This window comes from Pleurodeles waltl, chromosome 10 (genome assembly GCF_031143425.1).
Source record: "Pleurodeles waltl isolate 20211129_DDA chromosome 10, aPleWal1.hap1.20221129, whole genome shotgun sequence".
Lineage (NCBI taxonomy): Eukaryota > Metazoa > Chordata > Amphibia > Caudata > Salamandridae > Pleurodeles > Pleurodeles waltl.
Genome location: NC_090449.1, coordinates 424,457,857 through 424,480,524, shown reverse-complemented (window position 1 = coordinate 424,480,524; position 22,668 = coordinate 424,457,857). Strand labels below are relative to the sequence as shown.

At 47.0% G+C, this 22,668-nt stretch overlaps 1 protein-coding gene across 3 annotated transcripts in view; it reads right to left on the bottom strand.

Moving 5' to 3' along the window:
• Positions 1-12,109, bottom strand: part of WDR90 (WD repeat domain 90) — a 1,338,149-nt gene extending 1,326,040 nt beyond the window's left edge. For 2 of the 3 annotated variants that reach the window (XM_069210679.1, XM_069210680.1), the window contains exon 1: positions 12,006-12,109. In XM_069210679.1, the coding sequence (XP_069066780.1) occupies positions 12,006-12,015 (10 nt within the window). In that variant the 5' untranslated portion in view covers positions 12,016-12,109. The remainder of the gene's footprint in view (positions 1-12,005) is intronic. The other variant, XM_069210681.1, reaches the window with a different exon arrangement.
• Positions 12,110-22,668: the final 10,559 nt, after the last annotated feature.

The following is a 22,668-nucleotide window of genomic DNA, read 5'->3' as shown; positions in this document are numbered from 1 at the left end:
CCTTTTCCACCATTTAATACATGGTGATAGAGTCGGGTTTCTGTCCTCCTAGCAGTGCAGCACAGAGATAAATCCACCAATCTGCCCCTCGGGCGCTAGTAGACTGTGTAGAGCTCAGGGACCTGGGCCAGCCCGATGACAGTCAGGCCAGCAATTATTGCACATTACCCTGGCATCTTGTGTGTTTCTGAACGCTTAGGGAAAGCAGTTTGGGGGTAAAGCCCTGATCTGGGTCCCATGGGGGTTAAAGAGCAGGAGGCCTAGGGGCAACCTGTGACAGACACAGTTTCTATCCGCATTCAGATTTTTGTTTTTTCAACTAAGGTATTTTCTTTGGTGGTTAACAAATTTAAGCATGACCTTTCAAACACTCCCCTTTTAGGAGAAAACACAACAGAGGGTAGAACAGAATCAATTAACTGTCTTGCAACACACACTGGTGCCTTCCCCACCAGCCCATCAAAGACTTTGGCACAAAGGAAGAAAAGTGAGCACAGGCTCCAAGTCCATCTGATCTTTTTGTGCTAAGTTGCCTTGTTTATTATGGGCTCTACATTCTGCCCTGTTTTCCGAGGCAAGTTATAGCACTTGTAGCCACATTGGAGCCATGTGAGTTCTTAAACTGAGCAGAGGTGGCAGCCACTGATCAGACACTGGCTACAAAGCGTCTTCCATTTTGTTGTAGCTGAAGTCAATTCTTCCAAGGAGAGAGCCTGCCAAAGCCTGTGGAACAAATGTAGAACACTAGGGGGTTCCTTTTAATTTCAGTACAATGCAATCAAAGGCTTGGCTGCTCCTGTTGCCAAAAGATAATTTTGTGATGTACATGTATGCAATCCTCCAGTTCCTCACTCAGTCCCTATAGTACCATCCCTGGTTCCTCCGGTACCTAATACCCCACAACCTCCATGGCTTAGGACTCCTTCCCAGAAAGTCTTAATTTGGGCGCAGCCCCAAAAGATATGCAATAGCATCCTTCTTTCCAGCCCACATCTCCTGCATCTGTTGTCTATATTGAGGAAATGTTGGTTTGTAGCCTATCATTCCATTGAAACATTACTCTGGAGGCCATTAACCTACTGGAGACCGCTCTATGTTCTTTGGGTAGGTCCCTCCAGAGTTTATGCCAGGTCTTATTGGGAATCTCCTCCTGTACACCCCCTTTCCCAGTGGATGAGTCTCAGCCTCACCCAGTAGTTTGTATATGCCTGATATAGTCCTAGTGCCTAGATGCATATGCACCTATTTCTCTAGTAGTGTAAGATTCCTCAGTGCTGCTACTGCATTTATGGGATAAGAAGCCCATGCCGCAGCTGGAGGTACTGCATCCTATTTTTATCTTCTAGCTTGAATTCTCTTATACATTCCTCAAATGACTAACTGTAGTTGTTAAAAAAAGATTTGACTGTACTTTACAGTATCCCTCCCGGCATCTGCTAATAGCTTCTTTTTGCATCTCCGATTCGAAGTCCAGATTATCAAACAGGGGGTGTTAGGCAAAGGGTATGGGTGTATACCATATATACCATGTACCCAGGACTACCCTAGCACAGATGAATAGGTATGTGTTTTTAGGTCTTTGAGTTCAGGATAGCCAAGCTAAATCCACAGTGGCCTCCAAAGATGACCCAGTCCATTCAGAACAATTTCTTGTCCATCCCCCTGTACGTCAACTCTACAATATGCCTCAGAGGTCATACATATTAATAATGTAGGATTTATGCATCTCGCTAGAAGGATGACATCAAAAGCTTTCTGCTTATAGGCCTTTAGCCTCTACGGCACTGTCCTGGATGTCTTGCAATTATTTTGTAGGAATGGGGGCTGGTAGTATTTTTTTTTTTTTTAAAAACAATTTTTAAAGTGGTATTGTCGTCTAGGTACCACAATCATTTTAATCACATTAATTCAACCTACCCACTAGATATACATTGGATTCCAGTGTTTATGGCCTGCCTTCAATGTTGAGTGCTGACCAGTTAACCACCATCAAGGCTGGAAGAGTTGCAACTCAAGATACCTTAGTGAGTGCTGCACCCATCTGAAGGGGTGACTTTCTCTAAGCTGTTGCCATTCCTCCCATGAGAGCTGCAGCCCCAGCAAAAACACACACACACACACACCACCCCCCCACCCCACCCCCACCCCACCACCCGAAGGAATTTTGCAAAGAGTGCACAGAGGCCTCAGGAGGCAAAGAAGACAAAACACAGGGGTACCGTCGTTCTTGGGAAGGCAAGGTCTTACCTTCTCCAAATTGCGTCAGCAGGACCTCAGGAAAGTATGTCAATGATGTCCACCCTCTGTGTCCTTAGGAGCATGCTCGTCACTGTGAGAGGAGTCCCAGGGTACCGGTCGTCATCTTGGAAGGTGCCTGCTTGGAGCAGGGGAGTGACTCCGTCACTCCACTGGAGATTTCTTCGGTCCTTCTGGTGCAGGATGAAGACAGGGAGTCCCAAGAGCATGCACACCGTGGAAACTGTTGCAGTTGCTGACTTGGAGCGGAGGTTGCTGAAGAAAAGTGTCTCCTGTAGACACTTTGTTGCAGTTACAGCGTTTCTTGGAGCAAGCTGTGGTTGATCCGAGGTCAGAGGATGCTGAAGTTGTTGCAGAGGTTTCCTGAAGGAAACTTGCAAGCAGAATCTGAAGAGAACTCACAGGAAAGACCTTAAATAGCCCTGAGAGGGGGGTGGATTGGCTACCTTATCAGGTATGGACCTATTAGGAGGGGTCTCTGACGTCACCTGCTGGCACTGGCCACTCAGAGCCCTCCAGAGTGCCCACACCTTGCAAAGCAAGATGGCTGAAGTCTGGGACACACTGGAGGAGCTCTGGGCACCACCCCTGGGATGGTGATGGACAGGGGAGTGGTCACTCCCCCTTCCTTTGTCCAGTTTCCCCGCCAGAGCAGGGAGGAAGGGTCCCTGTACCGGTGTAGACTGGTTTATGCAAGGAGGGAACCATCTGTGCCCTTCAAAGCATTTCCGGAGGCTGGGGGAGGCTACCCCTCCCCAGCCTGTAACACCAATTTCCAAAGGGAGAGGGTGTAACACCCTGCTCTCAGAGGAAATGCTTTGTTATGCCTTCCTGGGACTGGGCTGCCCAGACCCCAGGAGGGCAGAACCCTGTCTGTGAGGTGGCAGCAGCTGTAGCTGCAGAGCAAGCCTCAGAGAGCTGGTTTGGCTGTCCATCGTGGAGCTCCCAGGATGCATGGAATTGGCTCCCCAATACCAGATTTGGAATGGGGGGGGGGGGGGACAATTCCATGATCTTAGACATGTTACATGGCCATATTTGGAGTTACCATTGTGAAACTACATATAGGTATTGACCTATATGTAGTGCACATGTGTAATGGCGTCCCCGCACTCACAAAGTCTGGGGAAATGCCCTGAACTCAGTGTTGCCAGATTTTTAGAGCATTCTCTAGCCCAAAGCCAACGATAAAGTAGCCCAATTTCGCTACTTTAACGAAGATAGGGCAGTGGCAGGCAGTAGATGGAGAAGTACACGGATATTTGTGGCTGGACAGTCTTACAGAAGTGGTAAGCGCAGAATTTCTGCTCTTGCGAACTGTATACCTTCTCGCATTCTTGCAGGGTGCAACCCGCACAAACCAATTTTTCCTGCATAACTGGAAAATAATATAGCCCAATTGTTCGTGATCTAGCCCAATCTGGCAACACTGCCTGAACTATGTGGGGGCACCTTTGCTAATGCAAGGGTGCCCTCACACTTAGTAACTTTGCACCTAACCTTCAGCAAGTGAAGGTTAGACTTATAGGTGAGTTTTAAGTTACTTAAGTGCAATGAAAATGGCTGTGAAATAACATGTGCGTTATTTCACGCAGGCTGCAGTGGCAGTCCTGTGTAAGGGTTTGTCTCAGCTCCCTAGGGGTGGCAAAAAAAAATGCTGCAGCCTATATAGATCTCCTGGAACCCCAATGCCCTGGGTACCTAGGAACTTATAAGGGGGTCCAGTATGCCAATTGAAATTGGTAAATGAAGTCACTAGCCTATAGTGACAAATTGTAGCAGAGAGCGCATAAGCACTGAGGTTCTGATTAGCAGAGCCTCAGGGACACAGTTAGGGACTACACAGGCATACACATAAGGCCACAAACTATGAGCACTGGGGTCCTGGCTAGCAGGATCCCAGTGACACAGTAAAAACACACTGAGACACACTCACAAACAGGCCAAACGTGGGGGTAACCATGCTAGAAAGTGGCTACTTTCCTACACTCATGTTATTATCTTCGTGTAACCTGGGAAGCGCCTTAATAAATTCATTACTCAGACTAACAGTGCTGCATTCCTTGAATTCTTTAGCTCTGTTCCCTCTCAGTATGAAGCAAAGGAGAACAATGCCTCAGTTCACTTATTTCAATAGGATGCTTTAAATCCTCAATGCATGACTAGAGTAAAGCTGGGTTATACAAAAAGTGCTGGATGGAATGCTTGAATTTATCTCAGCTACTGGTATTTACTCAGCGCTGCACCTTAGTCCACGGTTATTTTGTACACCATGCCATCTCAGTGTGAACCAAACCATATGCAAAATCAGTCTTGACCCTGCTTCACTTGAAACCGTCCAGCCCGAACTACCAGGCCAGGTAACCCCTGAACTGGAAAACAAGCAACTCAGGACTGGTTTCGCCCATAATTGGGCTCATTAGCCAGATATTGCTTGGGTTCAGTGGCACAGGACCCACATCTGGATATACCCATCCCACTTAGGGCAACACACTGAAGTGATGGTCGGAATGCTTGAAATATTCTCTGTCACTGGTAGTTACACAGGGTTGAATCCCAGCCCATCATTCGTTTGCACACCATACCACCCAAATTTGGACTCCGCAATATGTAAACCAGCTTTGATCCTGCTCCATTTGAAACAGTTCAGCCCAAATACTTCAGTTTTTTGTATGCTTCAGTGTGGAGTAAAGCTGGGAGCTGAACCTGTTGAAGGTATTTTCTAATAGTATTTTTTTCTCCTCCCTCTAGCATATAGGCCAAGGTAAAAGTTTCGAAAGGCTTACCATTTCTCCGCCTCATCCGAGGTTAACGCTCCAACTCACTTTTTAACCAGACCAATGTTTGTCTTTGTACTTGGGTAAAAAGGTGAGTACCAGTTTTATTTATTTTTTTGTAGAACTTTTGACACAATTTTAGTAGCACGAGTTCCACTAGGTTAGCCCTCAGGTCTGTTATTTGTCACTAAGGTTTCCTTGAGTTTTGTTCCTTATCTTGGGCCTTCAGCTTCTGAAGCTCCTCAGAGAGCCAGTTCCCCTATGGTTCACATTCACTCAGTTGTCACGCAGATATCGCAAATGTTGCCCCTTGTGCCAGTGCTTTAAAAGTGGCCCACAGTATTTCATTTATGGTGTCCTCTACTCATTTGTGTGCAATTTACTCTTCTATAGCTTTGACAATTTCAGCTCTGCTGGCTGCATCATGAAACGGCTTGAACTGCAGCCTCCAGCTGCTTCGGTCATGCTGCTCTCTACGTGACCCCGAATTTATCGCAACATATGCATAATCAGAAAGATCTCCGAAATCTGTATGTTCACCAGCACACAGACAATGCCCTGCATTACAAATAGATGATCAATACCAGATTATGTCTGTCACTTTGATGTGTTTCACAGCAAGTCAGTCACCCGGGGTTCTTTTAAGCTTCTTGGAGAACACTTCAGATCTTCCCTCTGTTCGATTTGAGGTAGGTATCACAAACCATGCTAAAAACCCTTACCCAATATAATGTCCCCCACTGTGCCTTCCCGGTGTTGTTCCAAAACTCTTGCTACAAATGTATTCTGATGGGTCTTAGAAAAAACAGACATTCAGTAAGGGGGAGAGTCATTGAGCTCACCTGGAGCTGCGCGCAGACAAATCGCTCTTCTAGGTCTTTTCTCACCTGTGCAAGTTGTCCTCCCTTTCAGTGCTTTAAGAAGTTTGCTAATCCTGAAGTTCTAGATCGTGCTGAGGCCAATAACTCTCTTGGGTATGTTTTATGTTGAATTGGTCTGCAGGTAATAGGTGTGTTTCCTGAAGGAAAACAATGTCCAGGTCTTGCCCAAGGATGCACTGCCATATTTTCTGTCTTATTCAGGCCCTTGAGCCCTTTAAGTTTCTAGGACAGTAATTTGAAGAAGGCAGTTAGTGCTGGAAGCTTACGAGGTCACTGTGCCTCAACCGCCTCCCACCACATAGCCCCAAGTCTGGACCAGCTAAACAGGAATCGCCCCCTCACCCCAACCAAAGCCAACAGAACAGAGCTCCCTATAATGTAAACCAAGACAACACCGAATACCAAAACTATCATTGCACTAATCATGCATCTCTCCCCCGGCTCCATTTTATTTGAATCAAAGGCACAAAAGGTGAGTAACTGCTTTCCACCAGCTCCTTATCCTACTTGATGCAGCACCTCATTTTAAATCTCCTTCGCCTGCCAAATCCTTGGTTACCCATCTATACATCACCATCATTGTCCTCTTAAAGCATGCTGGAGGTAAGGTGTTGCATCAAGAGCAAAGATGCAAACCTCTTATCTTCATTAACAGCTCCGAATTGTTGCATTTTTCATCGATCTGAATCTCTGTGGTTTCCGTACCTACATGTGTAGCAAGTTTCTTCTAATGTAGTTTCTTACCCTGTTGTTGACGGTTACTTTTAAAGCATCGCCCTCAGCTGTGTGCCCTGTGTGAAGCAGCAGTATATCCTCATCTGGCTCGTGGATCGACTTGAGAGCTTCCTTTCAAGTGAACTACATCCCTGCATAACCAGCCATCTGTAACGTATTCGATTTTGTTGACTATAGACGTCAGCAGACTATAATCCATTCTCTCTTCAGGGGGGCTGCTGAGATGTCTTGGTATACTATGACCCTGCTGACTTCTAACAGGCAAGGTTCTAGTTCTCTTGTCTGTGTTAAAATAGCTTCTTTTTGCGTCTAATCTCATTTTTATAACTTCATCTTTGGGGCATGTTCCTGGATCTCTTGGGGGTCTCCCCACTGTGTACGCTCTGAAAATTCTGGTAGGGGCTGGAGTAGGATCTTGCATGATCTGTAGGGAAAGCTTCAGAGTGAAACAGGGCAACCTAACATCAATGGAAGGCAGTTCAAGTAAACAACATACAGACAAGAAAACGTGTGCGCGTTTGGCAGTGCATCGTCACTGTAGTCCATGCAAATAATATGGACTTTCAGTTTGGTTGTTTTAGGAGCTATACCTCAGTTCTTCCCAACTAATATTCCAGAGTGATGTAAAAAAAATAAAAAAAATAAAAAAAAAACACACACACACTAATGCATTAAGAGGCTACCTTGGCTCACGGGCTAATTCAGATGTCAGGGATCTGGATCCCATGTGTGCTTTCTAATCGCTGCCGAAAATTAAAGACTTGCTGACAGCCGTGCCAGACACATCACGTGTTGTTATTCAAGCATGGAAAATGTAGGCTGCAGCAAATTCAAACAAGTCCTGTTCGTTAAATATTTGAAACTCTAAGTTTCAGCCTAAAAACTACAACGTATTAGGCTCTTGCGGCACCTTTCAAAATTATTTTCAGACATTCACAGGCTCTGTATACAATTTCTATGAGGATTTATTTCAGTGTTTACAGTCATTTTTTTAAAAAAAAAAAATTTTTGTTTTACCAAAAGGAGAATATCCATATTTTCAGTTTTGGAAGTGTAACACATCTGTAGATTTAAGTTAATAATAACTTTAATGCTGGAACGTGGTACAACATACCATTAAGAGGAAATGCATAACTACATGTGCCTGAATGCGAACAAAATGCTGTGGGCAAAAAAATAAAGCCAGGAGTACAGGATGCAAAAGTCATGACTTGCTGGTGTTATGTAGGTCATGCGAAGCAGATCAAACACAATAATTATTTTACATTTATAAGGTAACTGGGTAGTTGTATCCTCTAATGTAGGCATGTGTCCATACACTAGAGGTATCTAATTTTGAATCCTGGTATTCTGCCTTCTACCCATCGTACGGCAAATGAGATCTATTGCTACAACTGTAATTCTGCCTCAGAGAGAGAGAGAGGTTTAGGTGAGTTTGGTCAAGGACGAGTGGCAAGCCCATGAAATAGATGCGTGACAGCCATGTGTTTTGTATGCGTGATATTTCTGGCCCATCCTGGCTTTCAGTGAAGGCGTAATTCACATTGAGAGTCTTTTAGAGAAAACTTGTAGACTATTAAATTGCACAAATAAGAGTTTAATGGCAGATTTCTAACCAGTATATTGAGAAATGTTGATTTTGTGGGTTTCCTCATTACAATGAGATAATCCTTTTGTCCGGTCCAGGATTGTCACTAAATCTGCCACGCACAAATACAAGGAAATATCACCCTAAACGCATCTATCTAGTTCTTCCTCGCTAACAATCACCAGCAATATGCATTCTAGTATCTTGTTTTGTTTGCTGTCTCTTTTGCTTCTTTATAATTATTATAACATCAATTGATCAAATGACCCCTTGAAAACCCAAAATACCACGGTTTCTCTGCCCATCACGCGAACCACACTGTAGGAAAGTACCATCTTGCCTGGCATGTTACCCCCATCCATATTTCACTGTATAAATGTTTTAGTGTATGTGTCACTGGGACCCTGCCAGCCAGGGCCCCAGTGCTCATAAGTGTGCCCTGTATGTGTTCCCTGTGTGATGACTAACTTTCTCACTGAGGCTCTGCTAATCAGAACCTCAGTGGTTATGCTCTCTCTGCTTTCTAAATTGTCACTAACAGGCTGGTGACCAATTTCACCAATTCACATTGGCATACTGGAACACCCTTATAATTCCCTAGTATATGGTACTGAGGTACCCAGGGTATTGGGGTTCCAGGAGATCCCTATGGGCTGCAGCATTTATTTTGCCACCCATAGGGAGCTCTGACAATTCTTACACAGGCCTGCCACTGCAGCCTGAGTGAAATAACGTCCACGTTATTTCATAGCCATTTACCACTGCACTTAAGTAACTTATAAGTCACCTATATGTCTAACCTTCACCTGGTGAAGGTTGGGTGCTAAGTTACTTAGTGTGTGGGCACCCTGGCACTAGCCAAGGTGCCTCCAAATCATTCAGGGCAAATTCCCCGGACTTTGTGAGTGCGGGGACACCATTTCACGCGTGCACTATACATAGGTCACTACCTATGTATAGCGTCACAATGGTAACTCCAAACATGGCCATGTAACATGTCTAAGATCATGGAATTGACACCCCAACCATGATCCCCCCAGAGTCTCTAGCACAGACCCGGGTACTGCCAAACTACCTTTCCCGGGGTTTCACTGCAGCTGCTGCCAACCCCTCAGACAGGTTCTGCCCTCCTGGGGTCCAGCCAGGCTTGGCCCAAGAAGGCAGAACAAAGGACTTCCTCAGAGAGAGGGTGTTACACCCTCTCCTTTTGGAAAAAAGGTGTCAGGGCTGGGGAGGAGTAGCCTCCCCCAGCCTCTGGAAATGCTTTGATGGGCACAAAGGGTGCCCATCTCTGCATAAGCCAGTCTACACCGGTTCAGGGATCCCCCAGCCCTGCTCTGGCGCGAAACTGGACAAAGGAAAGGGGAGTAACCACTCCCCTGACCTGCACCTCCCAGGGGAGGTGCCCAGAGCTCCTCCAGTGTGCCCCAGACCTCTGCCATCTTGGAAACAGAGGTGTTGCTGGCACACTGGACTGCTCTGAGTGGTCAGTGCCATCAGGTGACGTCAGAGACTGCTTCTGACAGGCTCTTACCTTTCTTACTAGCCTATCCTCCTTCCTAGGTAGCCAAACCTCATTTTCTGGCTATTTAGGGTCTCTGCTTTGGGGAATTCTTCAGATACCGAATGCACGAGTGCACCAGAGTTCCTCTGCATCTCTCTCTTCACCTTCTGCCAAAGGATCGACCGCTGACTGCTCAGGACACCTGCAAAACCGCAACAAAGTAGCAAAGACGACTACTGCAACCTTGTATCGCTTATCCTGCTGCCTTCTCGACTGTTTCCTGGTGGTGCATGCTCTGGGGGTAGCCAACCTCCTTTCTGCACCAGAAGCTCTGAAGAAATCTCCCGTGGGACGACGGAATCTTCCCCCTGCAACCACATGCAACAAAAGACTGCATCACCGGTCCACTGGTCCCCTCTCAGCACGACGAGCGTGGTCCCTGGAACTCAGCAACTCTGTCCAAGTGACTCCCACAGTCCAGTGACTCTTCAGTCCAAGTTTGGTGGAGGTAAGTCCTTGCCTCCCCACGCTAGACTGCATTGCTGGGTACTGCGTGATTTTCAGCTGCTCTGGCTCCTGTGCACTCTTCCAGGATTTCCTTCGTGCACAGCCAAGCCTGGGTCCCGGACATTCTAACCTGCAGTGCACAACCTTCTGAGTTGTCCTCCGGCGTCGTGGGACTCCCTTTTCTGACTTCGGGTGGACTCCGGTTCACTCCTCTTCATAGTGCCTGATCCGGTACTTCTGCAGGTGCTGCCTGCTTCTGTGAGGGCTCCCTGACTTGCTGGGCGCCCCCTCTGTCTCCTCATCCAAGTGGCGACATCCTGGTCCCTCCTGGGCCACAGCAGCATCCAAAAACCCTAACCGCAACCCTTGCAGCTAGCAAGGCTTGTTTGCGGTCTTTCTGCATGGAAACACCTCTGCAAGCTTCTTCACGACGTGGGACATCCATCCTCCAAAGGGGAAGTTCCTAGTCCTCTTCGTTCTTGCAGAAACCAAAGCTTCTTCCATCCGGTGGCAGCTTCTTTGCACCCTCAGCTGGCATTTCCTGGGCATCTGCCCACTCTCGACACTGTCGCGACTCTTGGACTTGGTCCCCTTGTCTTACAGGTACTCAGGTCTGGAAATCCACTGTTGTTGCATTGCTGGTGTTGGTCTTCCTTGCAGAATGCCCCTATCACGACTTCTGTGCTCTCTGGGGGTTGTAGGTGCACTTTACACCTACCTTACAGGGTCTTGGGGTGGGCTATTTTTCTAACCCTCACTGTTTTCGTACAGTCCCATCGACCCTCTACAAGCTCACATAGGTTTGGGGTCCATTCGTGGTTCGCATTCCACTTTTGGAGTATATGGTTTGTGTTGCCCCTATACCTATGTGCTCCTATTGCAATCTACTGTAACTTTACATTGCATCACTTCCTTTTGCTATTACTGCATATTTTTTGTATTGTGTACATATATCTTGTGTATATTTGGCAACCTCATACTGAGGGTACTCACTGAGATACTTTTGGCATATTGTCATAAAAATAAAGTACCTTTATTTTTAGTATATCTGTGCATTGTGTTTTCTTAGGATATTGTGCATATGACACCAGTGGTATAGTAGAAGCTTTGCATGTCTCCTAGTTCAGCCTAAGCTGCTCTGCTATAGCTACCTTCTATCAGCCTAAGCTGCTAGAAACACCTCTTCTACACTAATAAGGGATAACTGAACCTGGCACAAGGTGTAAGTACCCCTTGGTACCCACTACAAGCCAGGCCAGCCTCCTACACACACCACTGCTTTGCCGATGTCCGTCCAATACCCAGGACCTCAGTAACCCAGTCAAAGTCACTCCCTCGCCCTCTTCAGATGGAAGCTCGTCTACCAGTACCTGCGAGCGGCACGCTGCGAGCCCCCCCACTACACCGAGCACTCTTCTGCCCCTAGCCACGACTTTGGCAACTCCCTTGGCTCGCCTCTCCCGCTAAAGTATCTCTAAGCGCAACTCGCTCTTTCACTTACCCGTCCACGTCTTTCTTCCTCTACCTCGCTCTCTCCGCACAACAATAACACTTCTGGCACAACTGTGGAGGCTCTGTCTAGGTTAAATCCCCATCAGTATTTTCCCCATACTTCAATATATCGACTTAGAATAACTCCATACCCTAGCCTGTAAATCTTCAGATTTCTGTTCGTAATTCACTCATCTTACTATATGTACACAATGCCCTATAATCCTTTAGGATAAGTCTGAATAGATATTTTGCACGCCACTTACCTCTTTCCATTGCGCTCAGGTACTCCTCTTCTGTCTCGCGCACTTCCACTCAACACTCCCGCCACATGCACCACTACAACTGTCACTTATATGACGTATAAAACGTCATCGCGCACATTATCTTCCCCTAGCAACAGTTCTTAGCGTCTGAATCGAAACGTGATGACGTTTCTTAACAACGGCGCGTTCCTTTGACGGTAGGGGAGGGCAGTGGGTGAGCCGAGGTTCTGATTGGCTAGGATCCTGCCATGCACCCATCAGGTAATGATAATCATGGGAACACCTTCCTCAACTTGGCTTTCTGAATAGCTACTAGCCCCCGTCAGTTTGGAACGGGCTCGGTATTAAGCATGTGCATAGCTGGCAAGTTTTCAGTTTGCATATGTGTGACACTTTCATATTTTTAGGGTGTTTATGCGTGACACTTGAAGCCTTATGAATGGCACATTGAGTGCCACGTAATCACTGTGTTTAATGATCAGTTTAAAAAAATTACTCCTTACTGCCATATAACGGTCTAGAAATTGTCATCACCCCAAACATTAATCAAATGGCTGAAATTACAAATATTCCTTAAACAGACTTTTAATTATTGAGAAGAAGGAACGCATGCAGGATTGAACTACGGTTTAAATTAAATTGCACACTAGTCATGTGTTAATCTTTAAAAGTTGCTCAGTCTATTTTTAAAGTAATGCAAAAATAAATCTGTCGTTCCTGATTTGCTGCTCTCATGTCATGTGCAACACCCATTTTTGGCAGTGGCGCTTAACTGTATGAGACAGTTTTATTTGTCCAGTTCACTTTCCAGCATGGAAATTGTTAGTGGGCTAAAAGGCTGCTATAACAGTGGGTGGCAGACTTTCAAACATGGGGATGGTGTTGTTAACAAAAAGCACGCTCCTCCTCGAATAAAAAAGCACCAGATACTGAACAAGTTACGGGAAACAACACTGAAAATCTGTATCTGCAGTCAAATACATATTTGTACAAGGTAAAACATGGAAATCCATCCACTGCGGAATGATCTGACCTCTGTGCTGCATTTCAGTTCAGACCCCCTGACCGCACTTTGCTAATACTGTGCTCACTGTCTAACATAGGGAGAGATGCCATTTCTCTCGTGCCGAAGTCGCTCGGTCCAGCTCTGCTGTCTTAAGTTCCTGCAGGGTTCCTTGATGCTGCTGGTGTTGTCGCATGGCAGGCAGTCTCTCTGCTGTGGTGTCTGTCTGCCACAACTCACATTAGGGCTGCAGTAAAAAAAATTCTAGCACTCGCGCTAAGAATTTTTCAATTCTATCACAGGACCGGAGGTGAGGATTATGCAGATCTTTCTTCACTCTTTATTCAACAGCAAGTTCAAAGTTAAACAAAATATGAACAAAAAAACTACAAGTTCCATGAGCCCGCCGCCATGGTAACGAGTATCCAATGAGGTGCACTCCTTCACGTCGGTATAAATAGCCCGAAATACGTCACACTTCCTCTTTCTTCACTGCTACGTGTCAGATAAGTGCCTTTTCTGCCTCCGGTTGGGAGTTTGTTTTCTTGACTTGGCGCGTTGCCGCTCAATTGTTTTGCGATGCTTTAGTTTGTATAGCAACTTCGTTGCTATGAGCGGTCCGGAACGGACGTGCCGCTCGAGCGTTTCATTTCTTTTCGGCCCTCGGCGTGTTTAATACACGTCGGGCCCACCAGAGGGAGCGCGCGCTGTGTTCCTTATTATCGGAGAGCGTGTCTCTCTCAGCGCTCGGCTCGCGCTTCGCGTTTGCTTTTTTCTCTTCTTCCCAGAATTGAGGGTTTCTCCTCTATTACATGCTTGGCACTCTGGTGCATTTTTTTCTCTTCCCTACCTTGACACCCGTTTGGGTAAGAATTACCACATTAGGGAAGGCATTACTTCTTGACTTTACTATCAGTGACAGAGAGGGTAGGGATTTACCCTATATATTGTATATTTTTTGTTGGGTGTACACTCTGTCATAGTCCTCATTATGCATTCCTCTCAAGAGAATGAACCTTTTACCAACATGTCCCCAGGTGAGGGTCCCTCTCACCGTACCCTTCCCCCTGGGGTGGACGCCTTGTTTTCCCAGGCTATTTCTCACGCTTTAGCCCCTCTTAGGGATACTGTAGCTAAACTTACTGAACAGGTGTCCAGAGGTACGGGCATGTTTGGTGTGACGGGAGCGGAGGGTGATTCCTCTACCCTTTCGGCCCCCAGGAAAATGCGCAAGCGCGACGCGGGGCACCTGGGGGATGGTGTATTTTCACCCAATCCCAAGAGTGCGCGCGCGCATAAGCGCGTACCCTCCCGGGAGGACCGTTTGCCCGGAGTACTGGGTGACAAGCTTCACCACCTATGGAACCCTGATCTGGGATCCCCTAAAGGCTTCATGGGAGGTTCAGATGAGGACTCATCATCTTTAGATGACGACTCGGGTCGCCCTTGGCGTCCGGGTGCTACCCTACCAGATCCTTCGGATCACGCCGATTCTGACTCCGATATGTTTGAGCCGGAGGGTATCTACCATCCGCGTTCCTCGGAGTGGCGTCCAGACCACAAGGTGGCTGAATATATCGCCAGTAAAATTAGGCAACCTCTGGACAAAGAGGTGCGCGCTCGTCTACGGGCGGAGTGCCCACGCCCGTCTTTATCGGATAAGGTCGCTTTCACGCCAGTTATTGACCCTAAAATGTGTACGTTTTTTACCAAGTACACCAAGGATCCCAAAAAAGGGATTGATCGCTCCTGGAGGGCATGCCAAGATAAACTTCTTGATGTGTTAGGTCCCCTCACACAGATTATTCAATTGGCGGAGCGGGCCAAGCAAGCAAACACTCCCCTTCAGACGGACATCATAGCGGGATGGGCTCAGAGAGCTGTTTGTCTTCTGGGCAACGCGAACTGTGCCATCTCTGCAGAAAGACGCAGGTCTTTATTGATCAAAATCGACCCCAAATTAGGGGAACTGTCTAACTCGGAGGCAGGGGCTGTTGCCCAAGGCAATTTATTTGGCGATCCTTTTGTGAAAGAGTTGGGAAAATTTGTGGCTACGTTTTCAGCTTTGGATAAAGCGCAATCTTCGATTAAGAAGGTTTTCCCCAACAAGGTTTTTGGCGGGGCCGGGCGAGGCAGGGGTCGCTCTTCCGGCCGTCCTTTCCAGCAAGGCCCCAGCTCCTTCCGCAACAACGGTTGGAGAGACGGCAGACAAGGAACCTTCTTCCCCAACAGAGGCAGGGGAAGAAGCAGAGGGTCCAGAAATGCGCGAGGAGCATCTAATGCCCCAGGAGGTCCCTCTGGTGAGGCTTATCCCTTTTTCCCCAACAAATTTTGGCGGGAGATTGAGGTTTTTCAGGGACAATTGGAGGCGCATTACCTCCGACGCATGGGTTCTACAAACTGTCTCAGGTTTTCAAATAGAATTCTGGGGTACCCCATTTCAGGAGAAACTGCCTCAGCCCATCGGGTTCTCGGCAGAAGACTCAGAACTCATAGATTTAGAGGTTCAGGCCCTTCTTCACAAGGATGCCATTTCCTTCACTTCCCTTCACCCCACAGGCTTCGTAAGCAACATCTTCTTGGTGGAAAAGAAAGACAAAGGGTTTCGTCCCGTTATCAATCTTCGTGCATTCAACGAATGGGTGGTTTACAGACATTTCAAAATGGAGGGTATTCACATGCTCCGCGACCTCCTCTTACAAGGGGACTGGATGGTTCGTCTAGATCTCAAGGACGCGTACCTCACGGTCCCTATTTTTCCACCCCATCGCAGATTCCTGCAGTTCTTATGGAACAACCAGGTGTTCGAATTCACCACACTCCCCTTCGGCCTGTCGTCGGCGCCGTGGTGCTTCACAAAACTTCTCAAACCAGTAGTGGAAACACTGAGGTTACAAGGCATTCGCCTCATAATTTATCTGGACGACATCCTTTTGATGGATCAGTCCAGGTCTCAGTTGATATACAATCTGAACACAACTATTGCGCTTTTCCAGGACCTTGGTTTTGTGATCAACTAACAGAAGTCGCAACTTACTCCGACTCAATCGTTAGTCTTCCTAGGGTTTCTAGTGGATTCCCGATCGGCGTCTCTCAGTCTCCCGGCGACGAAGATTTCCAAGATAAAGAAGGAACTGAGAAAGGTCCTTCAACGAGACCAGATCTCTCTACGCCAGTTAGCCAGAGTGGTAGGCCTGCTTTCGTCTTCGATTCAAGCCATTTTTCCGGGTCCCCTACACTACAGAGCCCTGCAACGCTTGAAAGCGTTTCACCTTCGCCGAGGGGTGACGTACTCCGAGTTGATCTCCCTGTCTCAAGAGGCAAGGACGGAGTTGTTTTGGTGGCTGGACCACATGGAGGCATGGAATGGCAGGGCCATCTTTGGAGCAGCCCCGGATCTGGTGATCGAGTCAGACGCCAGTCGCCAGGGATGGGGGGCTCGTTGCGGGGACATCTCGTTGGGGGGACGCTGGACCCCGCAGGAACTAACCATGCATATCAACTGCCTGGAGCTCCTGGCGGGTTCTTTTGCGATCAAGTCTCTCACGAGAGACAAAGTCTCATGCGTAGTTCTGCTACGGATGGACAACGTATCGGCGGTGCAATACATAAATCGTTTAGGGGGAACAAGATCGAGAGCCCTAGCGGGGCTAGCGATAGATTTTTGGCATTTTTGCCTTCAACACCAAATCTCAGTCACAGCAGAGTATCTTCCGGGAACCCAGAATGTGTGGGCAGACTGGAATTCTCGGTTTCTCCGGGATCCCAGCGATTGGCGACTACATCGCTCGGTTTTTCAGGCGATCATGGATCATTGGGGTCCCTGTTCAGTGGATCTCTTTGCGTCTCGTTGGAATGCTCAGCTTCCCCTATACTTCAGCTGGCGTCCGGATCCGGGAGCGATGGCAGTAGATGCGTTTCTCCAACATTGGGGCACTCTTCAGGGTTATGCTTTTCCCCCGTTTCTTCTTATCCCGCGGGTTGCTGCTCAAGTTCGCCGCCAAGAGGCGACGGTGATTCTAATAACCCCCTGGTGGAGGTCACAGGCATGGTTCCCGACTCTGCTGGAACTCTCGTGCGAGTGTCCTCTTCGCCTCCCGGATTTTCCCTCGATACTCCTGGATCCGTCGGGGTTCTGTCACCCTCTAATCCTTCAAGGTCATCTTCCCCTCATAGCTTGGAAGATTTCCGGCATCGTTGGCAAAACAACCGACTTTCGCAGGAAGCTAATAACTTCATCGCACAGGCCTGGGCCCCTGGTACATGCAAACGATATAGATCAGCATGGAATAGGTGGTCTAGTTGGTGTGTGGGCAAACACTGCGATCCCATGGGGGCCAGTATTGCCGACATCATCAATTTCCTGGCGGAATTAGCGGCATCCGGCTTAGCGTATCGCACTATCAATTCTTTTCGTTCGGCCATCTCCGCGGGCCATCCTCCCCTGAATAATCTCCCGATTGGGGGGCATCCCTGGATTTGTAAACTTCTTAAGGGTATTAGACTCTCCAGACCTCCACAACCTAGATATTCGGAGCTCTGGGATGTAAACTTGGTTCTTAATCTCTTATCCTCTTGGCGGGACAACCAATATTTGTCGATGAAGGAATTGTCGGCAAAATTAGCCATGCTTCTCTGCCTCATTTCCTGTAAGCGTGTGTCAGATATCAGAGCACTGGATGTTTCCGCTCGAGTCTTTACTCCAGAAGGAGTCACGTTTACTATTGCAAGGAGAACAAAAAATAATACCAGGTCGGTATCCTATCCCGTTTTTCCTGATTCCCCGAGGCTATGTGTGGTTAGATGTCTCAAAGTCTATGAGGAAGTGACCAGTTCTTGTAGACCTCCAGGTGAGACTCAATTGTTGATTTCTATTAAGAAAGCGTTTAGGGCGGTTTCTTCTCCCTCCATTGCCAGATGGATTCAGTGGATTTTCTCTGAGGCAGGAATAGATATTCGAGTTTTTGGGGCTCATTCTACTCGGGGAGCTATGGCTTCCAAAGCCATACAAGTGGGGGGCAGATTGGAGGACATCATGCATGCTGCTGATTGGTCTTCAGAGTCTACTTTTAAGAAGTTTTACTTTAAACCAATTCATGACGCAGCCGCACTGGTGGTAAGTAAGCTTTGAACTTGCATAATCCTCGCCTCCGGTCCTGTGATAGAATACGAAATTTCCTAGCTATCGTGAAGGAAAGTTTCAATTCTATTAAGGACACGGAGGCGAGGATTATCCCACCCACATACATTTCGCGGATATGTTCCCTCCCGATTACATCTATCTGCGTAGCAAGGTAGTATACTTGCGTTTATGCCTTTATTTATTGGTTATTCTGCTCATATTTTAATTTTTCAGGTAACACTTGATTCAGATGTATTTACATTTATATGTGTTTTAAGGTTCATAACTTTGTTGCCTTTGGTAGGTTTTCTGTGTTCTATCGGATTTGCATCTGATTATACCTATTTTTTTTTAGGTTCCGAAACTACGACCAATTGACTCTACCAGGATTCCTTCCGCAGTGAAGTCGAGGAAGTGTGACGTATTTCGGGCTATTTATACCGACGTGAAGGAGTGCACCTCATTGGATACTCGTTACCATGGCGGCGGGCTCATGGAACTTGTAGTTTTTTTGTTCATATTTTGTTTAACTTTGAACTTGCTGTTGAATAAAGAGTGAAGAAAGATCTGCATAATCCTCGCCTCCGTGTCCTTAATAGAATTGAAACTTTCCTTCACGATAGCTAGGAAATTTCGTATTCTATTAAGGACACGGAGGCGAGGATTATGCTTCTCTTTCCATGCTTTATTTTAAACAGCAGCCAATGAAAATCATGGAAAGTTAAAAACTACATGACCCAACATTAGTCATATCACGTGATAAACCATAGAGGAGGAAGCCTATAAAGTGTTGCATCACACTCAGCCACTCCTCTTTCTTTGTCCAAAATTCGCAACAGAAAAGTCAAAGTCTTAACATAAACTTGTAAACGAAAATCCTAAAAACAGATAAACTGGCATCCCACTTGACTGGAAGAAGACGAAATTGCGGCAGTCCGCACTACTTCTCATCATTTCCTAGGAAAAATTAAAAAATCCAGGCCATAAAAACTGAATAACATAAGAAATACTTATATCAACTATTCAATAGGGTGGGATAGCACTGAAGTACAGTAACTTTCATATAAAATCAATAAAATGAAACTCTACAGTCATATATATACAGTGCGGTGGGATAATCCTCGCCTCCGTGTCCTTAATAGAATTGAAAAATTCTTAGCGCGAATGCTAGAATTATTTTTATTCTATGTCAGGACCGGAGGCTCAGATTATGCTTGTTCAAAGCTGATTCACCACCACAGATGCTATATCAACAATAGGTTTATAATAAAAAGTTTTAAAAGTCGAAGGCGAAGACCAGTCTGCTGCCTTTAAAATGTCCTCCAAACGAGAACCCAAGTCCAAAGACTTCGATGCCATAGCTCCTCTGGCCGAATGCGCACCAAACTTAGAAACATCAATACCTGCTTCACTCAGCAACCAACGCATCCACCTAGCAAGAGTGGCTGAGGAAACAGGATGATATGGTTTAACTAAGGAAATGAGTAATTGACCCCCCCATATCAGAATGAAAATCTTCTGTACTCACCTCGTAATCTTTAAGACATTACACCACACAAAGCTTGGGGTTGTCTACAAAACAAGGGTAAGACACTGACTTCAGATTGCATTTAGTTCTACGCGAAATGGAGAAAGAGACTCCTTCCGGAGAGAACACTCTACCAGCCAAATCAAGTGCTCTAACATCTGATACTCTCTTACAAGATATCAAACACAACAACATGGTGAGTTTAGCTGATAATTGTTTCCTAGACAAAAATCTATTAGTAAGCCAGGATTCTAAAAATCGAAGAACAGCATTAACATTCCAAAGGGACGAATAACGGGGACGAGGAGGATTAGCTAACCTGATACCCCTCATTAATTTACACACAATAGGAGACTCACTGATGGGTTTACCCTCCACTGGTAAATGCCCTGCTGAAATAGCGGACCTATAATTATTAATAGAACGGTATGCTAGACCTGACGCTGCTAGGGAGGAAAGGAAATTCAGGACCAGACAGCTACCTGCTGAAGAAGGATCTGCACTCCTAGAACTACACCAAGCACTCCATCGCTTCCACGCCGAAGCGTATCTCTTGTGAGTACTGGAGGACCAGGAACCCGCAATGAAGTCGGAAGACTCTTGCGAAAGTCCTGGGATGTCCCATCTTTCCCTGAAAGACGCCAAGCCATCAGGGATAACTTGCCTGACAGGATCAATGGATACAACAAACCCTGAGGGTCCTGGAGGAGATTCTCCTGGAAAGGAAGAAGGATCGGATGATCGCAACTCAGTTCCATTGCTACCGGAAACCAAGCTTGCGATCTCCAAAGGGGCGTCACCAGGACTAACTCCGCCTGCTGACGTCTGACTTGGGCCAAAACCCTGGGAATCATTAGGAAGGGAGGAAATGCATAACTCAGTTCAAGAGACCAGTCCTGAAGAAACGCATCCGTCCTTGATGCCTCCGGATCTGGCCTCCAACTGAAAAAACGTTTCATCTGCCGATTGAGGCGAGATGCAAACAGATTGATCGAAAAGGGGCCCCACTTCATAGAGAGAGTTCGGAAGACTCTGGGATGTAACCTCCAATCGCTGAAGTCTCTCAGGTGACAAGAGTTCCAATCGGCCACTAAGTTGCTGGCCCCAGGGAGGTACTCTGCCACCACTGAAATCCTGTGCTGAAGGCAAAAGTGCCAGAAATCCTTGGCTATCTCCGCCAGGATGCGGGAACGAGTTCCCCCCAACTTGTTGACATATCTCACTGCTGAGAGATTGTCCATGCGAAGTAGAATGCAACAATTCGTTTTGACAGGAGAAATACTCTTGATTGCAAAAGATCCTGCTAGGAGTTCCAAACAATTTATGTGGAGACTCAACTCCGAGTTGGACCATCTGCCCCCCGTGGACACTGAGCCGCACCGCGCTCCCCAACCCCACCGACTGGCGTCGGACTCTATCACTACATCCGGGAGAGAGCTGAATATGGCTCTGCCATTCCAGGCTTCCATATGATCGAGCCACCAATGCATCTCTGCACGGGCCTCCTCTGACAGGGGAATTCGATCTGCATAACGGAGTCCCTTCTGAAGATGAGAGATCTTCAAACGTTGAAGGGCTCGGTAATGCAAAGGACCCGGGAAAACCGCCTGAATCGAAGAAGAAAGCAGGCCCACCATGCGAGCAATTGCTCTCAGGGAAACAGTCTGTTTGGATTATAGACACTTCAATTCTTTCTTGATTGACCGAATCTTCCCGGAGGGAAGAATCAGAAGAGACTGTAACGAGTCTATCTGGAACCCCAGAAAATCTATCCGATGAGAGGGGGCTAGAACGGATTTTTGGGCATTGATTATAAACCCCAGACTCTGAAGCAGAGACACTGACCATTCAAGATGCTCTAGCAGAAGGTCCCGATCCTGGGCCATGATTAGGATGTCGTCTAGGTACACTATTAACCTGACCCCTTGGGAGCGAAGGAATTCCACTACTGGACGCATCACCTTTGTGAAACACCAAGGGGCGGAGGACAGACCAAAGGGGAGAACCTTGTACTCGTAATATACGGTCTCCCAACAAAACTGAAGGAACCTCTGATGTGGAGGAAAAACTGGAATGGTCAAGTAAGCGTCCTTCAGATCTAAGCGGACTAACCAGTCTCCCTCTTGGAGAACATCTCTCAGTAAATGGATACCTTCCATTTTGAAATGACGATATAGCAAAAAACCGTTGAAGTCTTTTAAGTTTAGAACTAGGCGCGAGACGCCACCCTTCTTGTCTACCAGAAATACTGGGCTGACAAAACCTGATGGGTGATGGGGAACTCTGATAACGGCACCCTTCTTGAGCAGAACAGAAATTTCTGCGGAAATAAGACTGTGTTCTTAAAGGGAAAAATATCCCTGTCTGGGAAGGCATGACTGATAAGGGGACTTGTAAAATTCTAGCTTGAACCCCTGCACGGTCTCTAGGACCCAAGCATCTGAAGAAATTAGAAGCCAATTCTTCAAAAATTTCTGAGTTCTGCCCCCCAACATCACTTCTGAACTCAAAACCAATCTCACCTGTGGCTCCCGACTCCTGGGAGAAAGATTGTTGTCCTTTGGATCTCCCTCTGCAGAATCTGCCTCAGCCGTACCTAGGTCTTGACGGGTAGAAGGTGGACGAGGAGGAGTCGTAGCTCTGATAACCCCCCCTTCCTTGTTGGAAGGATCCACGCTGGGGGCCTTGTTGATTGAAAAGGCCGAAAGCACACCCTCTGTAGCGTCTGGCCCCTCGAAAAAGTGGACGTAGCACTCTCCGGATGGATCCTTGTGCCTTGTCCAGACTGGCCTAGGTGGATACGAACTTAGAAAGTTCCTTCATGAAGGGCGAGCCAAAAAGTAAACACTGGGCCATGGGGCCTGATTCTGATGCAGCGAGGTCCGCCAGTTTGGGATCTAACTTCATCAAAACCGATTCGCGTCGTTCGGATGAGATGCGCAATTAGCATTGCCCAAGAAACATAGAGCTCGTTGAGCCCAGCCCACCAGAATATCTGGGTTAATAGGGT